Source organism: Anomaloglossus baeobatrachus, chromosome 4, assembly GCF_048569485.1.
Source record: "Anomaloglossus baeobatrachus isolate aAnoBae1 chromosome 4, aAnoBae1.hap1, whole genome shotgun sequence".
Classification (NCBI taxonomy): domain Eukaryota; kingdom Metazoa; phylum Chordata; class Amphibia; order Anura; family Aromobatidae; genus Anomaloglossus; species Anomaloglossus baeobatrachus.
The window spans coordinates 288,341,449-288,355,159 of NC_134356.1; the positions used below are offsets into that span (position 1 = coordinate 288,341,449).

Sequence of the window (13,711 nt, forward strand, 5' to 3'; positions counted from 1 at the left end):
CTTTTTTAAATGCAGAGATTTTGTAAAATTTTTGACAATCAAAACGCTGCATTTAAAAAACAATCGTGCGCACGTATTATGCATGATTCTCATATACTTTGCTGGGGAAGCAGAACGCATGCATTTTGACAATGTGACACTGCGGCTTAAAACGCTGCAGAAACGCCAAGAAAAACCTGCAATGCGCGCATGAGCCCTTAGGAGTCTCGACACAGAGGCTCCACGGATCTTTTTTGATTGGCATACTTCCCAGGGGGCAATGCACCTAGAATTTCACTGTGTTGAGTGCCTTTGCTTGCTGCTGGCAGTGTTTTCTCTGGCTGGTCTCCCCGAGATCAGTGATTGCTTTGTCTTGCTTATCTTCTAAGCATTGCTTCCACCTAGCCAGAATCCTACTCCATACTGATGAGGGACAATACCCCAAAACAGCTGTCTGTAGATGGATACCTGGCCTTGGTATTTCCCTTTCATATCTTTAAACTTGTCAAAGAGTTGGACATTGACTAAAAGGGCCACTTAATATGGTGGTTATGGTGGTCTCCTAAAAAGAGCCACTCCTTCGCTAGGTCCTTCCCGGAGGGACATCTGGCTATTTTCTGTGTTGAGACTCCTAACAGAGGCTCCACGGACATTTTTTGATTTGCATACTTGTTTTTATTGACATAGGTAGGCCATTTGCTAGAAAATTCAGACAACACACCGTGCTTCAATATTCATAGCCTTGAAATAACCATTAAATGGAGTCTGCCAGCATAAACCAGTTCAAACCAAGTACAGGCTCTCGTTGCACTGTGACTGGGCCAACCCTTTAGGTGTATCTTCCTACCTAGTTGTTTCACCATTAACTCTCAGTCCCCCTCTCCTTTCATGAAAAGCTATGTCCTTATAGAACCCAAGAAAGGTGGTGACATATGGAAAAAAAAATGAGGTTACATACAGTGCCTACAAGTAGTATTCAACCCCCTGCAGATTTAGCAGGTTTGATAAGATGTAAATAAGTTAGAGCCTGCAAACTTCAAACAAGAGCAGGATTTATTAACAGATGCATAAATCTTACAAACCAACAAGTTATGTTGCTCAGTTAAATTTTAATAAATTTTCAACATAAAAGTGTGGGTCAATTATTATTCAACCCCTAGGTTTAATATTTTGTGGAATAACCCTTGTTTGCAATTACAGCTAATAATCGTCTTTTATAAGACCTTATCAGGCCGGCACAGGTCTCTGGAGTTATCTTGGCCCACTCCTCCATGCACCTCTTCTCCAAGTTATCTAGGTTCTTTGGGTGTCTCATGTGGACTTTAATCTTGAGCTCCTTCCACAAGTTTTTAATTGGGTTAAGGTCAGGAGACTGACTAGGCAACTGCAGCACCTTGATTTTTTCCCTCTTGAACCAGGCCTTGGTTTTCTTGGCTGTGTGCTTTGGGTCGTTGTCTTGTTGGAAGATGAAATGACGACCCATCTTAAGATCCTTGATGGAGGAGCGGAGGTTCTTGGCCAAAATCTCCAGGTAGGCCGTGGTATCCACCTTCCCATGGATGCGGACCAGATGGCCAGGCCCCTTGGCTGAGAAACAGCCCCACAGCATGATGCTGCCACCACCATGCTTGACTGTAGGGATGGTATTCTTGGGGTCGTATGCAGTGCCATGCAGTCTCCAAACGTCACGTGTGTGGTTGGCACCAAAGATTTCGATCTTGGTCTCATCAGACCAGTGAACCTTGAACCAGTCTGTCTCAGAGTCCTCCAAGTGATCATGAGCAAACTGTAGACGAGCCTTGACATGATGATTTCAAATTAAAGGTACCTTACGGGCTCGTCTGGAACGGAGACCATTGCGGTGGAGTACGTTACTTATGGTATTGACTGAAACCAATGTCCCCACTGCCATGAGTTCTTCCCGGAGCTCCTTCCTTGTTGTCCTTGGGTTAGCCTTGACTCTTCGGACAAGCCTGGCCTCGGCACGGGTGGAAACTTTCAAAGGCTGTCCAGGCCGTGGAAGGCTAACAGTAGTTCCATAAGCCTTCCACTTCTGGATGATGCTCCCAACAGTGGAGACAGGTAGGCCCAACTCCTTGGAAAGGGTTTTGTACCCCTTGCCAGCCTTGTGACCCTCCACGATCTTGTCTCTGATGGCCTTGGAATGCTCCATTGTCTTTCCCATGTTGACCAAGTATGAATGCTGTTCACAAGTTTGGGGAGGGTCTTAATTAGTCAGAAAAGGCTGGAAAAAGAGATAATTAATCCAAACATGTGAAGCTCATTGTTCTTTGTGCCTGAAATACTTCTTAATACTTTAGGGGAACCAAACAGAATTCTTGTGGTTTGAGGGGTTGAATAATAAATGACCCTCTGAATAAACTTTTCACAATTTAAAAAAAAAAAATAAAAAAAGAAATAAACATTCTTTTTTGCTGCAGTGCATTTCACACTTCCAGGCTGATCTACAGTCCAAATGTCACAATGCCAAGTTAATTCCAAATGTGTAAACCTGCTAAATCTGCAGGGGGTTGAATACTACTTGTAGGCACTGTAGTTAGGTTGAAATAAAGTTCAACCTTTATCCAGCAAATACACATTTTTTAACCTAACTTATCGATAGCACACAATGTTGTGTGTACTGAGGAAATCATCCAGCCCTTTTTTAAAAGCGGTTATAGTGTGAGCCAATACCACCTCTTGTGGTAGGGCATTCCACAGTCTGACTGCTCTAACCGTAAAGAACCCTTTCCAATTAGGCTGCCAGAATCGCTTTTCTTCTACACATGAGTTCCTCCTTGTACTTAGTATGGTCTTTGGAAATAATTAATATTTGCCACTCCTTTATATTGACCTCACATGTATTTATACATATACATGAGATCTTCTCTGAGATGTCATTTTTCTAAGTTAACTAAGCCTATCTTTTCTACCCTCTCATCATATGTGAGGCCTTCCATTCCTTGTAATAATCTCTCACAGAGGGAATATATGCTGTTGTTTCTTCGGCCTTAATTTGTAAATTAATTAATGTTTCGTTCATTAAAACAGCATTATTGTAGAAAGATGCAAATAAATCCCCATCTCCGAACCCTTCCTCTACTGTGGTGACTTTTATTTAATAAAGCTATACAACATTAATGAAAAAACTTGCTGCAGATATTGACAAAAAGGAAATATAAAGATATTTACCTCTTTTTCCTTTGATCAAACACTTCTGCTCTGGCGGTCTTCCCAGTTTTTTTTTTTTACAAATGGTTATCATGTGACCACTGCAGTCAATCAATGGCCTTAGTGGTCGTGTGTCATACCAATGTCATTATTGTTTCAGACACAAAGTAATTTTGATATTATTATGGTACATGACCACAGAGCCACTTATTGGAGAAATTTGTCACGTGTTGACTACTTATAAATAAAGAATGGGCTCAAAGCAAAATCATTAGAGCGTTATTACAGCTTAGTGTTTTAAAAACATTTCTAAAAGTTTTATAATATTTTATGCCAAAACCAGATGTAGATCAGAAAATAAGTAAAGGCATAAAGTAAATGCTTTACCTTTTCTTCTATTTTACCCATTACAGGCTTTGGCAAAAAACACTATACTGCTCATCAAACTACATTGAAATGCATTTCTGCTTCCAGTCTATAAAAATTATAAACAATATTTTTTTCTTAAGAGAAAATAACATGTATTCCCATTTATCATAAAGGCTTCTAAACCTGTCCCTGAATTCTGAAGTAGTACTGGATCAAGACGCCATTGATGTTATAATCCATGTAGCAAGAAATCCACATGGAAGAGACTTAGCATGGAAATTCTTCAGAGATAAATGGAAAATTCTAAATGCCAGGTATGAAGTATTTTTTTAGACTCTCACATCGTAATCACATTTCATTAGTATTTTTAAAACAAAAGAAGTAATGGAAGTAGATAATATTCCGTAATATCATGGCCCAAAACCAACCAGCATAATTAATTTTAAAATATAAATCCACTGGAATTTGCATTTCTTGTCACTTATGTGGGTCATTGTACATAACACATCTGAATAAGATACTCTAAAGTTTGGATGATATCTATTTCCATACCTTAGGATTCCGTACAAAATCAAGTAGTTCTGAATTCACCACATTAAATCTCTCCTCATTAGTTAGCAAGGGTCCCCAATCAGTAGCTCAGGCAGGCCTGAGATGTGTGATCTGTAGCTACAGATATGAAGAGAAGGTCCCCAGATAATGATTTTTTCAAGTAGTCCCACACAAAAGAGCAGATCTGAATGAGGGGTATACTGGAAACTCATGTTTCTTAGGGTACCTTCACACTTAGCGATGCAGCAGCGATCCGACCAGCGATCTGACCTGGTCAGGATCGCTACTGCATCGCTACATGGTCGCTGGTGAGCTGTCAAACAGGCAGATCTCACCAGCGACCAGTGAACAGCCCCCAGCCAGCAGCGACGTGCAAGCGACGCTGCGCTTGCACAGAGCCGCCGTCTGGAAGCTGCGGAGACTGGTAACTAAGGTAAACATCGGGTATGGTTACCCGATGTTTACATTAGTTACCAGCGCACACCGCTTAGCTGTGTGTGCAGGGAGCAGGGAGCCGCGCACACTGAGCGCTGGCTCCTTGCTCTCCTAGCTGCTGTACACATCGGGTTAATTAACCCGATGTGTACAGCAGCTACATGTGCAGAGAGCCGGAGCCGGCAGCACAGGCAGCGTGAGAGCTGCAGAGGCTGGTAACTAAGGTAAATATCGGGTAACCACCTTGGTTACCCGATGTTTATCTTGGTTACAAGCTTACCTCAGCTGTCAGACGCCGGCTCCTGCTCCCTGCTCGCTTCATTTGTCGCTCTCTCGCTGTCACACACAGCGATCTATGTGTCACAGTGGGAGAGCGCCTTTGAAGAAAACGAACCAGGGCTGTGTGTAACGAGCAGCGATCTCGCAGCAGGGGCCAGATCACTGCTCATTGTCACACACAGCGAGATCGCTAATGAGGTCACTGCTGCGTCACAAAAAGCGTGACTCAGCAGCGATCTCGGCAGTGAGCTCGCTGTGTGTGAAGCACCCCTTAGCATACTGTCTCGGTGTGATCTCTGCTGAAAAGGTTTAACTGTCATTATACCAGTAATGAGGACTTTGGATGTAACTACGTAACTACTGTGATGGGGTGGGAGCTCCACGTGGCTCAAGACCCTGTCTCAGAAGTAAATGTTGGTCTCAAGATCAGAAAAATTAGAGACCACTGAGTTGCATAATGGACTGCAATGATTAAAGGGAACCTGTCACCAGATTTTGTGACTATAAGCTGCGGCCAGCACCACTAAGCTCTTATATACAGTATTTCAGAAGACTGTATATAAGAGCCCAGGCCACACTGTATAACGTAAAAAACACTTTTGTAATACTCATGTAGAGGGCAGTCCGGTTTGATGAGTATCACTGCTCTCCAGTCCGGCGCCTCATCTCTCCGGTCTGGTACCTCCTCTCTGCTGTCAACTCCGTCCTACTTCTTCCCAATCCCAGTATGAATGACGCTACATTATCCACAAAAGCCGATATTGCGGTCCTGTGCAGACGCACTTTGACCTGCCCTCAGCAGGGCAGATGAAAGTACTGCAATGTACAGGCACTAGGAAAGGTCAAAGACCGCCTGCACATGCACTTGATCTGCCCTAACCTGAGCAGGGGAGATCAAAGTGCACCTGTGTAGGATCTCAATGCCGGCTAGTGTGCATGACATAGGACGCGTCATGCACACGGGCCTCAGAAGAAGGAGTACGGCGATTGCCGCAGAGAGGAGGTGGCAGACCAGTGAGCAGCAACACCCATCAGATCTTACCATCCCGTAAGTGAGTATTATAAAAGTGTTTTTTACATTCTAAGCAGTGGCCAGGGCTCTTATGTACAGTATACTGTAATGCTGTATATAAGAGCTCAGTGGTGGTGACCGCAGCTTATAGTCACCATAAACTGGTGACAGGTTCCCTTTAAGCTGACACTAAATTTCCACAGTATTCTAACTGTATGTTTAAAACTACAGTATTTTCTTAGTCTCTCCCAAAAATATGCTACGCTTTTAGATACTCATAATAGAATCAGAAAATTGATTAGAAAACTAAAGTTAGATTTTACACAATAATTACTCAATTTTATCAGATTACCTGTAAAAAAATAGAGGACTGAAAAAGAGATAAGTAAAAGTCAGACATGTCTATTGTTTACTATCTTTATTTTGCCACTTACAAAAAAATGATTCCATATGTTAGCATTTGGGCCTGTGTCTGTGGTCTTGTCTTTTGTGTTATATGAGATGACACCAATCTTTGCAACAGGAAATATACTTGTCTATAAAAAATTAGCTGAAGTTAATTATTCAAGTTCTAAATTAACCAATATTCCCTTTTTACACTGTATAAACTATTAACAATTCTATCATTTTAGGTATGGAGAAGCATTGTTTATGAATTCTAAACTTATTAGTGGAGTTACAGAATTTTTGAATACAGAAGAAGAACTGAATGAGGTATGACAAACCTGATTGTTTTATGTGGAAAAATGCAAATCAAACTTCTGAGTAAATCCTCTGAAAACAAAGTGTACGATTGTTTTTAGTAAAATTATTATAATTGCTCAGTATGTAATAATTTTGCACCTGTTCTGGAGAAAACTTGTTTTTACCATGTTAAATAATGCACAAAGAGCATTTCAGGCAGTAGAAAAATACTCTTTTTAACATTGAGGAACAACGAATCATAAAAGATTGTTTGTTATCAATTTAACAATATGCTATTACCCATTGTTTCAATTACTTTTATGCGAACAATGACTTGAATAATGAATGCATTCATTTTCTCTGATATAAACTCTTGTAAGCCATATATGGAAGCCAGATTAGTTTACAGATTGTTTACAAATAGCTTACAAATGGATTTTTGAAAAATATTGTGATAGGTGAAATAAGTATTGAAACAAGTAATATATCATTTTCTTCCATAGCAATACATACTCAGAATTATATGAAAAAGGGAATTTTTTCAGTTTATTTCCAATTTGTATATGTTTAGATACATATTATTTAGTTAAATTCATTAGAGCTCTTGTTTTTTTTCTATTATTACTCATGTCTTTGAAATCATTGAGAACAACAGAGTTTTGCATCTAAATCACACAGTTAAGTAATTTGAATGTAACATTATTAGAGTTGAGCGGATTGCTAATAATCCGGGTCCGGCGGATCCGTTGCGGGTTGCCCCAGAAGTCCGGATCCGATCCGGAATCTGGCCCAATGTAAGTCAATGGGGGAGCGGATCCGGGTGGGGGGGCTTGGGGAAACCGCTGAAACCGCGCGGATCCGGATTTTTACAGTTCGGATCCGCTCAACACTAAACATTATATTATTTACTTTTTTAAAAAATATCAATTAATTGTGCAGTGAACCAAGAAAGACCATTTCTCCCAAGTCTTAACAATATAGAAGACCTTAACAGACCATCAACCAATAGGATACTATAGATAATTAAGAAAAATTGGAATATTCTCCTTGTCGATCGAGACTTGGAAAATGTTATTCCTTCCTCCCCAGAGATCTCCTACAGAGAAACTATCCCACTCAATCTCAAGCAAGGGAGAGACAAAAAGGAGATGTCACCAAATGTTCCCATTGCTGTTTAAGTCTAATCATTTTCCCTAGGGTAGAACCTAAATACTTTTCATATATGTAGTAAGTGCTAATAGTTATAATTAATTCAGACAAAGAGGGAACCTACAGGAGTTTCCATTTTGCTGCCAGGCAATATTTAAAATAAAATTGTGTTCGGGCACACTCATGTCTGCTGCTTGATTCGCACCAGTGATCTTGCACTTGGGAATCAACATAATAATACACTGAGCTATTAAGGAATGTGAGAGCAGGTTGTTATTCGTAACATACAGGAAGAAAAAGATTTTTCCACCACTGGGAGCAAAACAGTAACAATGCAGTGACATGACTAATCATATACTAAATAGTTGCAAGTCAATTTTTGGGGCTATGAGATAGCCAAGGTGACTATGTATAAAATGTAGGTATCCTTACGCTCATAGCTCTAGTGGATGGTGAGATGTAGAGCCTGAAAGTCAAAACATTATTTCCATTTTGCTTGTTAGTGTATTATCAAAAATGTTTCCACAAAGTTCTGTCATAGTCCATGATCCCAGAATGCAGCTCCCATGACGACAACTCAAATTAGAGCCACAGGATCTCGCTGAGCTCAGCATTGAGCCGGTGGCTCTGATGAGAGTTGTAGTCCCCACTCGGTGCCTGTGAATATCTGTACTTTACTGCTATTCGCAGTAGCCAGAGCTGCATTTGTGGATTGTAGACCATGACAGTATTTAGTGGGAACATTTTTGATAATAAGTAGGTGAGCGATTGATAGTGCGAGGGAGTCTTTATCCAAATAAACTATTTTTCCTCTGTGTTTTTTTTTTAGTTAAGTTTACTGGATTAGTAATGGGGGTCTCTGATAGATGCCTCTCCTTTAGTACCCCCTGGGCTTGATGCCAGCTGACATTACACAAAAAATATGACCCCCGAATACCACCGCATCATGGCAATCAGAAAAAGCAGGCAAAGCACCTAAACTGATGCATCTAAAGTAATGTGAATTCTAGGGTAGCTTTGGGCTGATATTTTTAGGGTGCGTGCTCACGATCAGTGTTTGCAGCATTTTGGATGTAGCGTGTTTTCCCTGCGTCCGAAATGCTGTGTTGTACAATACAAGCATAGTGGACGGAATTCCTAGAAATCCCGTGCCCACTGTGTTTATTTTTTCCGCAGCAAACACTGACCTGCAGTGCGACTTTCCAGACTGCAGCATGTCAACTGTTTGCTGCGGATTCGCATGTGTCTTCTGTAGGGAGAACTCAAGCAAAAGACCGCAGCGCACTGAACCCTGATTGTGAGTACGAGCAGCTGCGGTTTCCTGTGGAGGAGATGCATGGCACTGCAGGTCAGGACATGCTGTGTCCAGCATGCAGTGAGTCCTGATCGTGGGCACATACCCTTCGGCTGGGAATGACCAAATAACCATGGACCCTGTCCGCTTTATCTTGGGTGGTTAACAGAAGTAAGGGAAGATGCCACATTGTAATTTTTTTTATTATTTATTTAGTTCCGAGCAGTTCCCAGTCAGAGATGTGTCTAGGCATCTTCTCTATATTGTTTCCATACATGTCAGCAATCTTCCAGCCCACCCAACCTTCCTGTTACGGTGTCCTGAAAAAATGCTTGAGTTTCCCATTTACTTCCATTATACTCGTTACTCAAGTCAAGCCTACCCAAGCTGCTCAATTCAAGTAACAAGCACTCCAGTATTTTAGTGCTTGCTCATCACTAACTGTACATTGTACCTAGTTTTCCTGAACACTAAAGGTGTTCTACACTGTGGTGGTAATACTACCAAGTGATGTTTGCATACCTGAAGGTGCTATCTTGGTTAAAGCATAGTTTTATTACTAAAATAAAGCACATCTTGTAATACAAGTATATTGAAAAACTACTAATGTATATGGATGAGTGTTGGTTAAATAAGAGCTATTACATGTTTATCTTGTAAAGATATTCAGTACTTACTCATCTAACTGTTTATTCATTTATTGTTTTTCAAGCTGAAGAGTTTTATACAACTTCATAAAGTTGGATCAGCAGTGGCTCCTATGTCTCGGGCGCTGGAAACTGTAGATGCAAATGTAAGATGGCAACTCCTCCACAGGGAAGAGCTGTTTCAGTGGTTAAGGAAAACACTGAAGCAATAAACAATAAAACCTTCAAGAACTGATCCACAATTTCAAACAGAGTATTATTTCTTGGAAAAGACCAGAATGCATGCTGTAAAATTTATTGAAAACAGCAAAATGGGGCACAATGTGACCTACTATATTTTTGCACTTGGATCTTTTTCAAACCAGAAGAAACTTTTTCAAGAAAAACGACTATAAAAGACTATAGGACAACATCCTGCCTTCCTGAAAAAAAAACAATGCATACATACGCATGTTGATGTTAGTGTTTCTAACATATATTTTGTGCATGGTTGTGTAGTCTGCCTGTGTACTCCAGCATGCTTAACTTTACTGTCAAGATTTTGTATTTGAACTGCCGTTACATCAAGAGGGGCATTATGCAAAAGCACAATGACTATATATAGACAATCAGTGTAATAAATAACTCAAGATGAAGTATAACATATCCTATGACAACAAGCACTGCAAATATGTAGAACCTCATTGTATTAGTATACAGATTGTCTAGTAGTGTTTGATATTTCTATTGAAAACTACAAAATATTTTGAGTTAAACAATGTAATATATACATGCATATTAAATGATTTATATTGCTTTTCTAATAAGTCTCTGTCAGTACTTTGCAAATTATTTGAAAAAGAAATGTTTTAATTGACTGTTAAAGCTTGCTCCATTGCATAAAGAACATATCATACAGTATAGTAACATGTTATAAATGTATGTGGAAAAAAGCTCACCTCAGTGGAAAAAGGAGAAATATTTTGCCAAATATTGTTTAATAACAATTATATAACAATTCTGTATATGTGAAGGAATCTTGAATACTATGAATGTTAGGCTCTTGATTATACCACTATAGGTTTGCAATATCCAATGTCAAAAACCTAATAATCCCGTTAGGTAATGTTCTTTTTAAAATGGCAGCTGTGAAGAGGTGAAATATGTTAGGCAGCAAGTGAACAGTCAGTTATTGATGTTAATCTGTTGGAAACAGAAAAAATTTGCTAACATAACAATCTGAGTGATTTGAAAGAACCAATCTATGAAGGTAAAATGATTAGATTATGCGAAGCTACAGATAAAAGCACAGATAGGGTGTTACCAGGCAAAAGAAGTGAAAAAATCAAGGCGAATACACAGCCCTATTGGAGTTGTGCCAGTCACAACTCCTATGTACGCTTGAGAAATGGCAGCTGCCGCACCCCCGGATGTGTAGAGTTCAGAGCTAGTGAGAAGAAACCAGGTATATGCCATGCTGTCACCAGAATGTCCAGATGTTGATTATTTTAAAGTTCTTTTATTCAAGGCGTGTCATACACCCCATTTCTCCACTTTAGCACATAATGGGTAAGATGATTGGGTCAGAGCATCTCCAATATGCTAGGACTTGTGAAGTGTTCCACATATATTACATTAGATCTAACTACATTACTGGTCAAAAGGGGTCACAAGATGGTCAACTGGTGAACTGGAAAAAAAGGAAATTGGCACCCAAGTCTCATTAATATATGTGTGTGTGTGTGTGTGTGTAGCGAACATTGGCACATTTGGTCCAATCCTACAGGAGATAACCCATACATTTAGTTTTTTTAAAGAAGAGTAAGTTGTAGAATGAGTTACATGCAAAATCTCAATATCTCATTTAACAGTTGTATTCATTTTCAAGGTCACATTTTTCTTAGGAGTTGGTCACATGAATACATGGTCATAACATGATTGGAGCTTGGAGCTGTTATTAACTGGATAACTGTAGTATTAGAGCTATTTATTTTAGGTTTCTGAAAGTTAATTAAAAACATGTCTCAGGCACCAAGTAAGTCATTGACAGATTTATAACAAGTTTGTCAATACTCATCACAGTGATCAGATTCAGGTAGAATTTACTAGATTTGCTTGAAAAATTGTATGAAACCAGAAGGGATTTGGCTCAAATTGAAAGTGATCCCAAGCGGCCAATTTCTCATACATGACATGTTTGATACCCTGAGGTGTCTTAGGACTGTATCCAGTCCATTTCAAACTCTTTAAGGGCTCATTCACATGATAATATAAAAAAAATAAGGCTTTTATCCAAAAACGTGGGGCAGTTTTTTTCTCACTTGTCATCCATGTGCATTTTTTTTTTAAATTTTTTTTACAGCAGCAGATATTAATAATTTCCAGGACCATTTACCGCTTCCAATGTTCTTATGTTACAGATTTGCAATGTATTCATAAATATTGTATCCAATACTGTGGCACTCAATGTTTTTCTTGCACCCATAAACTGGAATAGGTGAATCTTATTTGCTTTTGTACATGCTGAAATTTTTTCACACAAATTCGGTTAGTGAAAAAAATGGTCATCTCCATTGCATCATTGAATAACATTGATAGTGTGAATGAGCCCTTATGCAAATGAAGCTTTGTTAACATCAAAATAACATCAACATACATTATATGACTGTTTACTTTTTGCAAAACTTAGCTCTTTTTGGAGACAGAAGCCTGCCTCAGTTTTCACTCAAGCAGAGTATAATAATAATCTTTATTTCTAATAATCTTTATTTCTATAGTGCCAACATATTCCGCAGCACTTTACAATTCAGGAGGCTCAAATACATATTATATACATAAACATATACAAACAAGTAACAATTATAGAAGATACAATATTTAAAGGGAAAAAGGCAACCCTGCTCGTGAGAGCTTACAATCTACAATGAGATGGGGGAGGGGCAAGGTACAAGTGCTTATTTACAATAACAATCCAGCCATCTCATGGGGGATAGATAATGGCTTCCTGGACCAATAGGCCAGAGCCTTGGGAGTATGTGGAAGAAGCAATGGCTTTTTATCAAGAAGTCCAAAATATATCCCCTATTTTGAAAGTTGCAATAGGTTTTGTGTTTTGAAAGTGAATGTGCAAGGGCTTCCTTTAATTACCCAAAAATTAGCTCTTTTGATAATAAGGAGCATGTTTTGTAGTTAGAATATTAAAAAGCAAGGAATTATGGAACATATTCTAATGAAATTGACTTTTGCTTGAAAATTATAAAACCCCTGATTTTTTGTAATTCACTTCTGTGGGGTTTCAGGCAATTGATGGTTAGAAGCTGACATTTTTCTGGACCATAAAGTGGCAACAAAAATTTCAAAAACAAAGAAAATACTTAAACTCACCTTATTGCTCACCTCTCACACTTCTCCACTCCTCGCTATTATCAATCTGGTCCTTGCTAAATCTTCTTATAACAGCCACAAGCTCCAAAATCCATGAGTCTCTCATGCTTGGCCAGAGCAACCTGATGATGACCATGTCTTGTCATGCGTCGTGATCTTACACGCAGCATTTCTGATTGTGATAGGAAGATGCGATGAGGAAATACGTGGGTTCAGAATGATGAGTGGAGGGGCTGAAGAGGTGAGTGGTAAAGTGAGTATAAGTATTTTAAAATTCTTTTACTTCTTATGTTTATTATGCCCTAGTGTCTGTATATCCAAAATATTGTGGCAAGTGTTTTGGAAGTGTCTGACTTCTGAAATTGCTACTTTATATAGGTAGCAACAGATGCTCAGTATTTTCTGGGTGAAACTTGTAGATTTAACCAAATGCGGTTAAAAAACTGTGAAAGAGAGCGCAATAGGGTCTTACCCGGTAGGGATATAGGAAACAAAGGGATCACGGTACACTCACCTTTTCAGGTTTTGAAAGTCACAACCCCTATGTAACACATTCAGTAGTGGTAACAGCTGCAGCCCCGAAGTGTAGAGTATATAGTAAGACGTAAATGGAAATCAGGTATATACCGCGCTGATACTCATTCGTATATTAATGTAATTCTTTTATTGTTCATATAGGTCTACGCATTTCAGAGACATCTGTCTCCTTCCTCAGGACATCAAAGGAACAATCGTTCCTTTGATGTCCTGAGGAAGGAGACGGATGTCTCTGAAACG

At 39.3% G+C, this 13,711-nt stretch overlaps 1 protein-coding gene across 1 annotated transcript in view; it reads left to right on the forward strand.

Moving 5' to 3' along the window:
• TRHDE (thyrotropin releasing hormone degrading enzyme) overlaps positions 1 to 10,377 on the forward strand; it is a 1,371,551-nt gene extending 1,361,174 nt beyond the window's left edge. The window contains exons 17-19 of the mRNA XM_075344896.1: positions 3,693 to 3,833; positions 6,430 to 6,511; positions 9,637 to 10,377. Of these exons, the coding sequence (XP_075201011.1) occupies positions 3,693 to 3,833; positions 6,430 to 6,511; positions 9,637 to 9,783 (370 nt within the window). The 3' untranslated portion in view covers positions 9,784 to 10,377. The remainder of the gene's footprint in view (positions 1 to 3,692; positions 3,834 to 6,429; positions 6,512 to 9,636) is intronic.
• Positions 10,378 to 13,711: the final 3,334 nt, after the last annotated feature.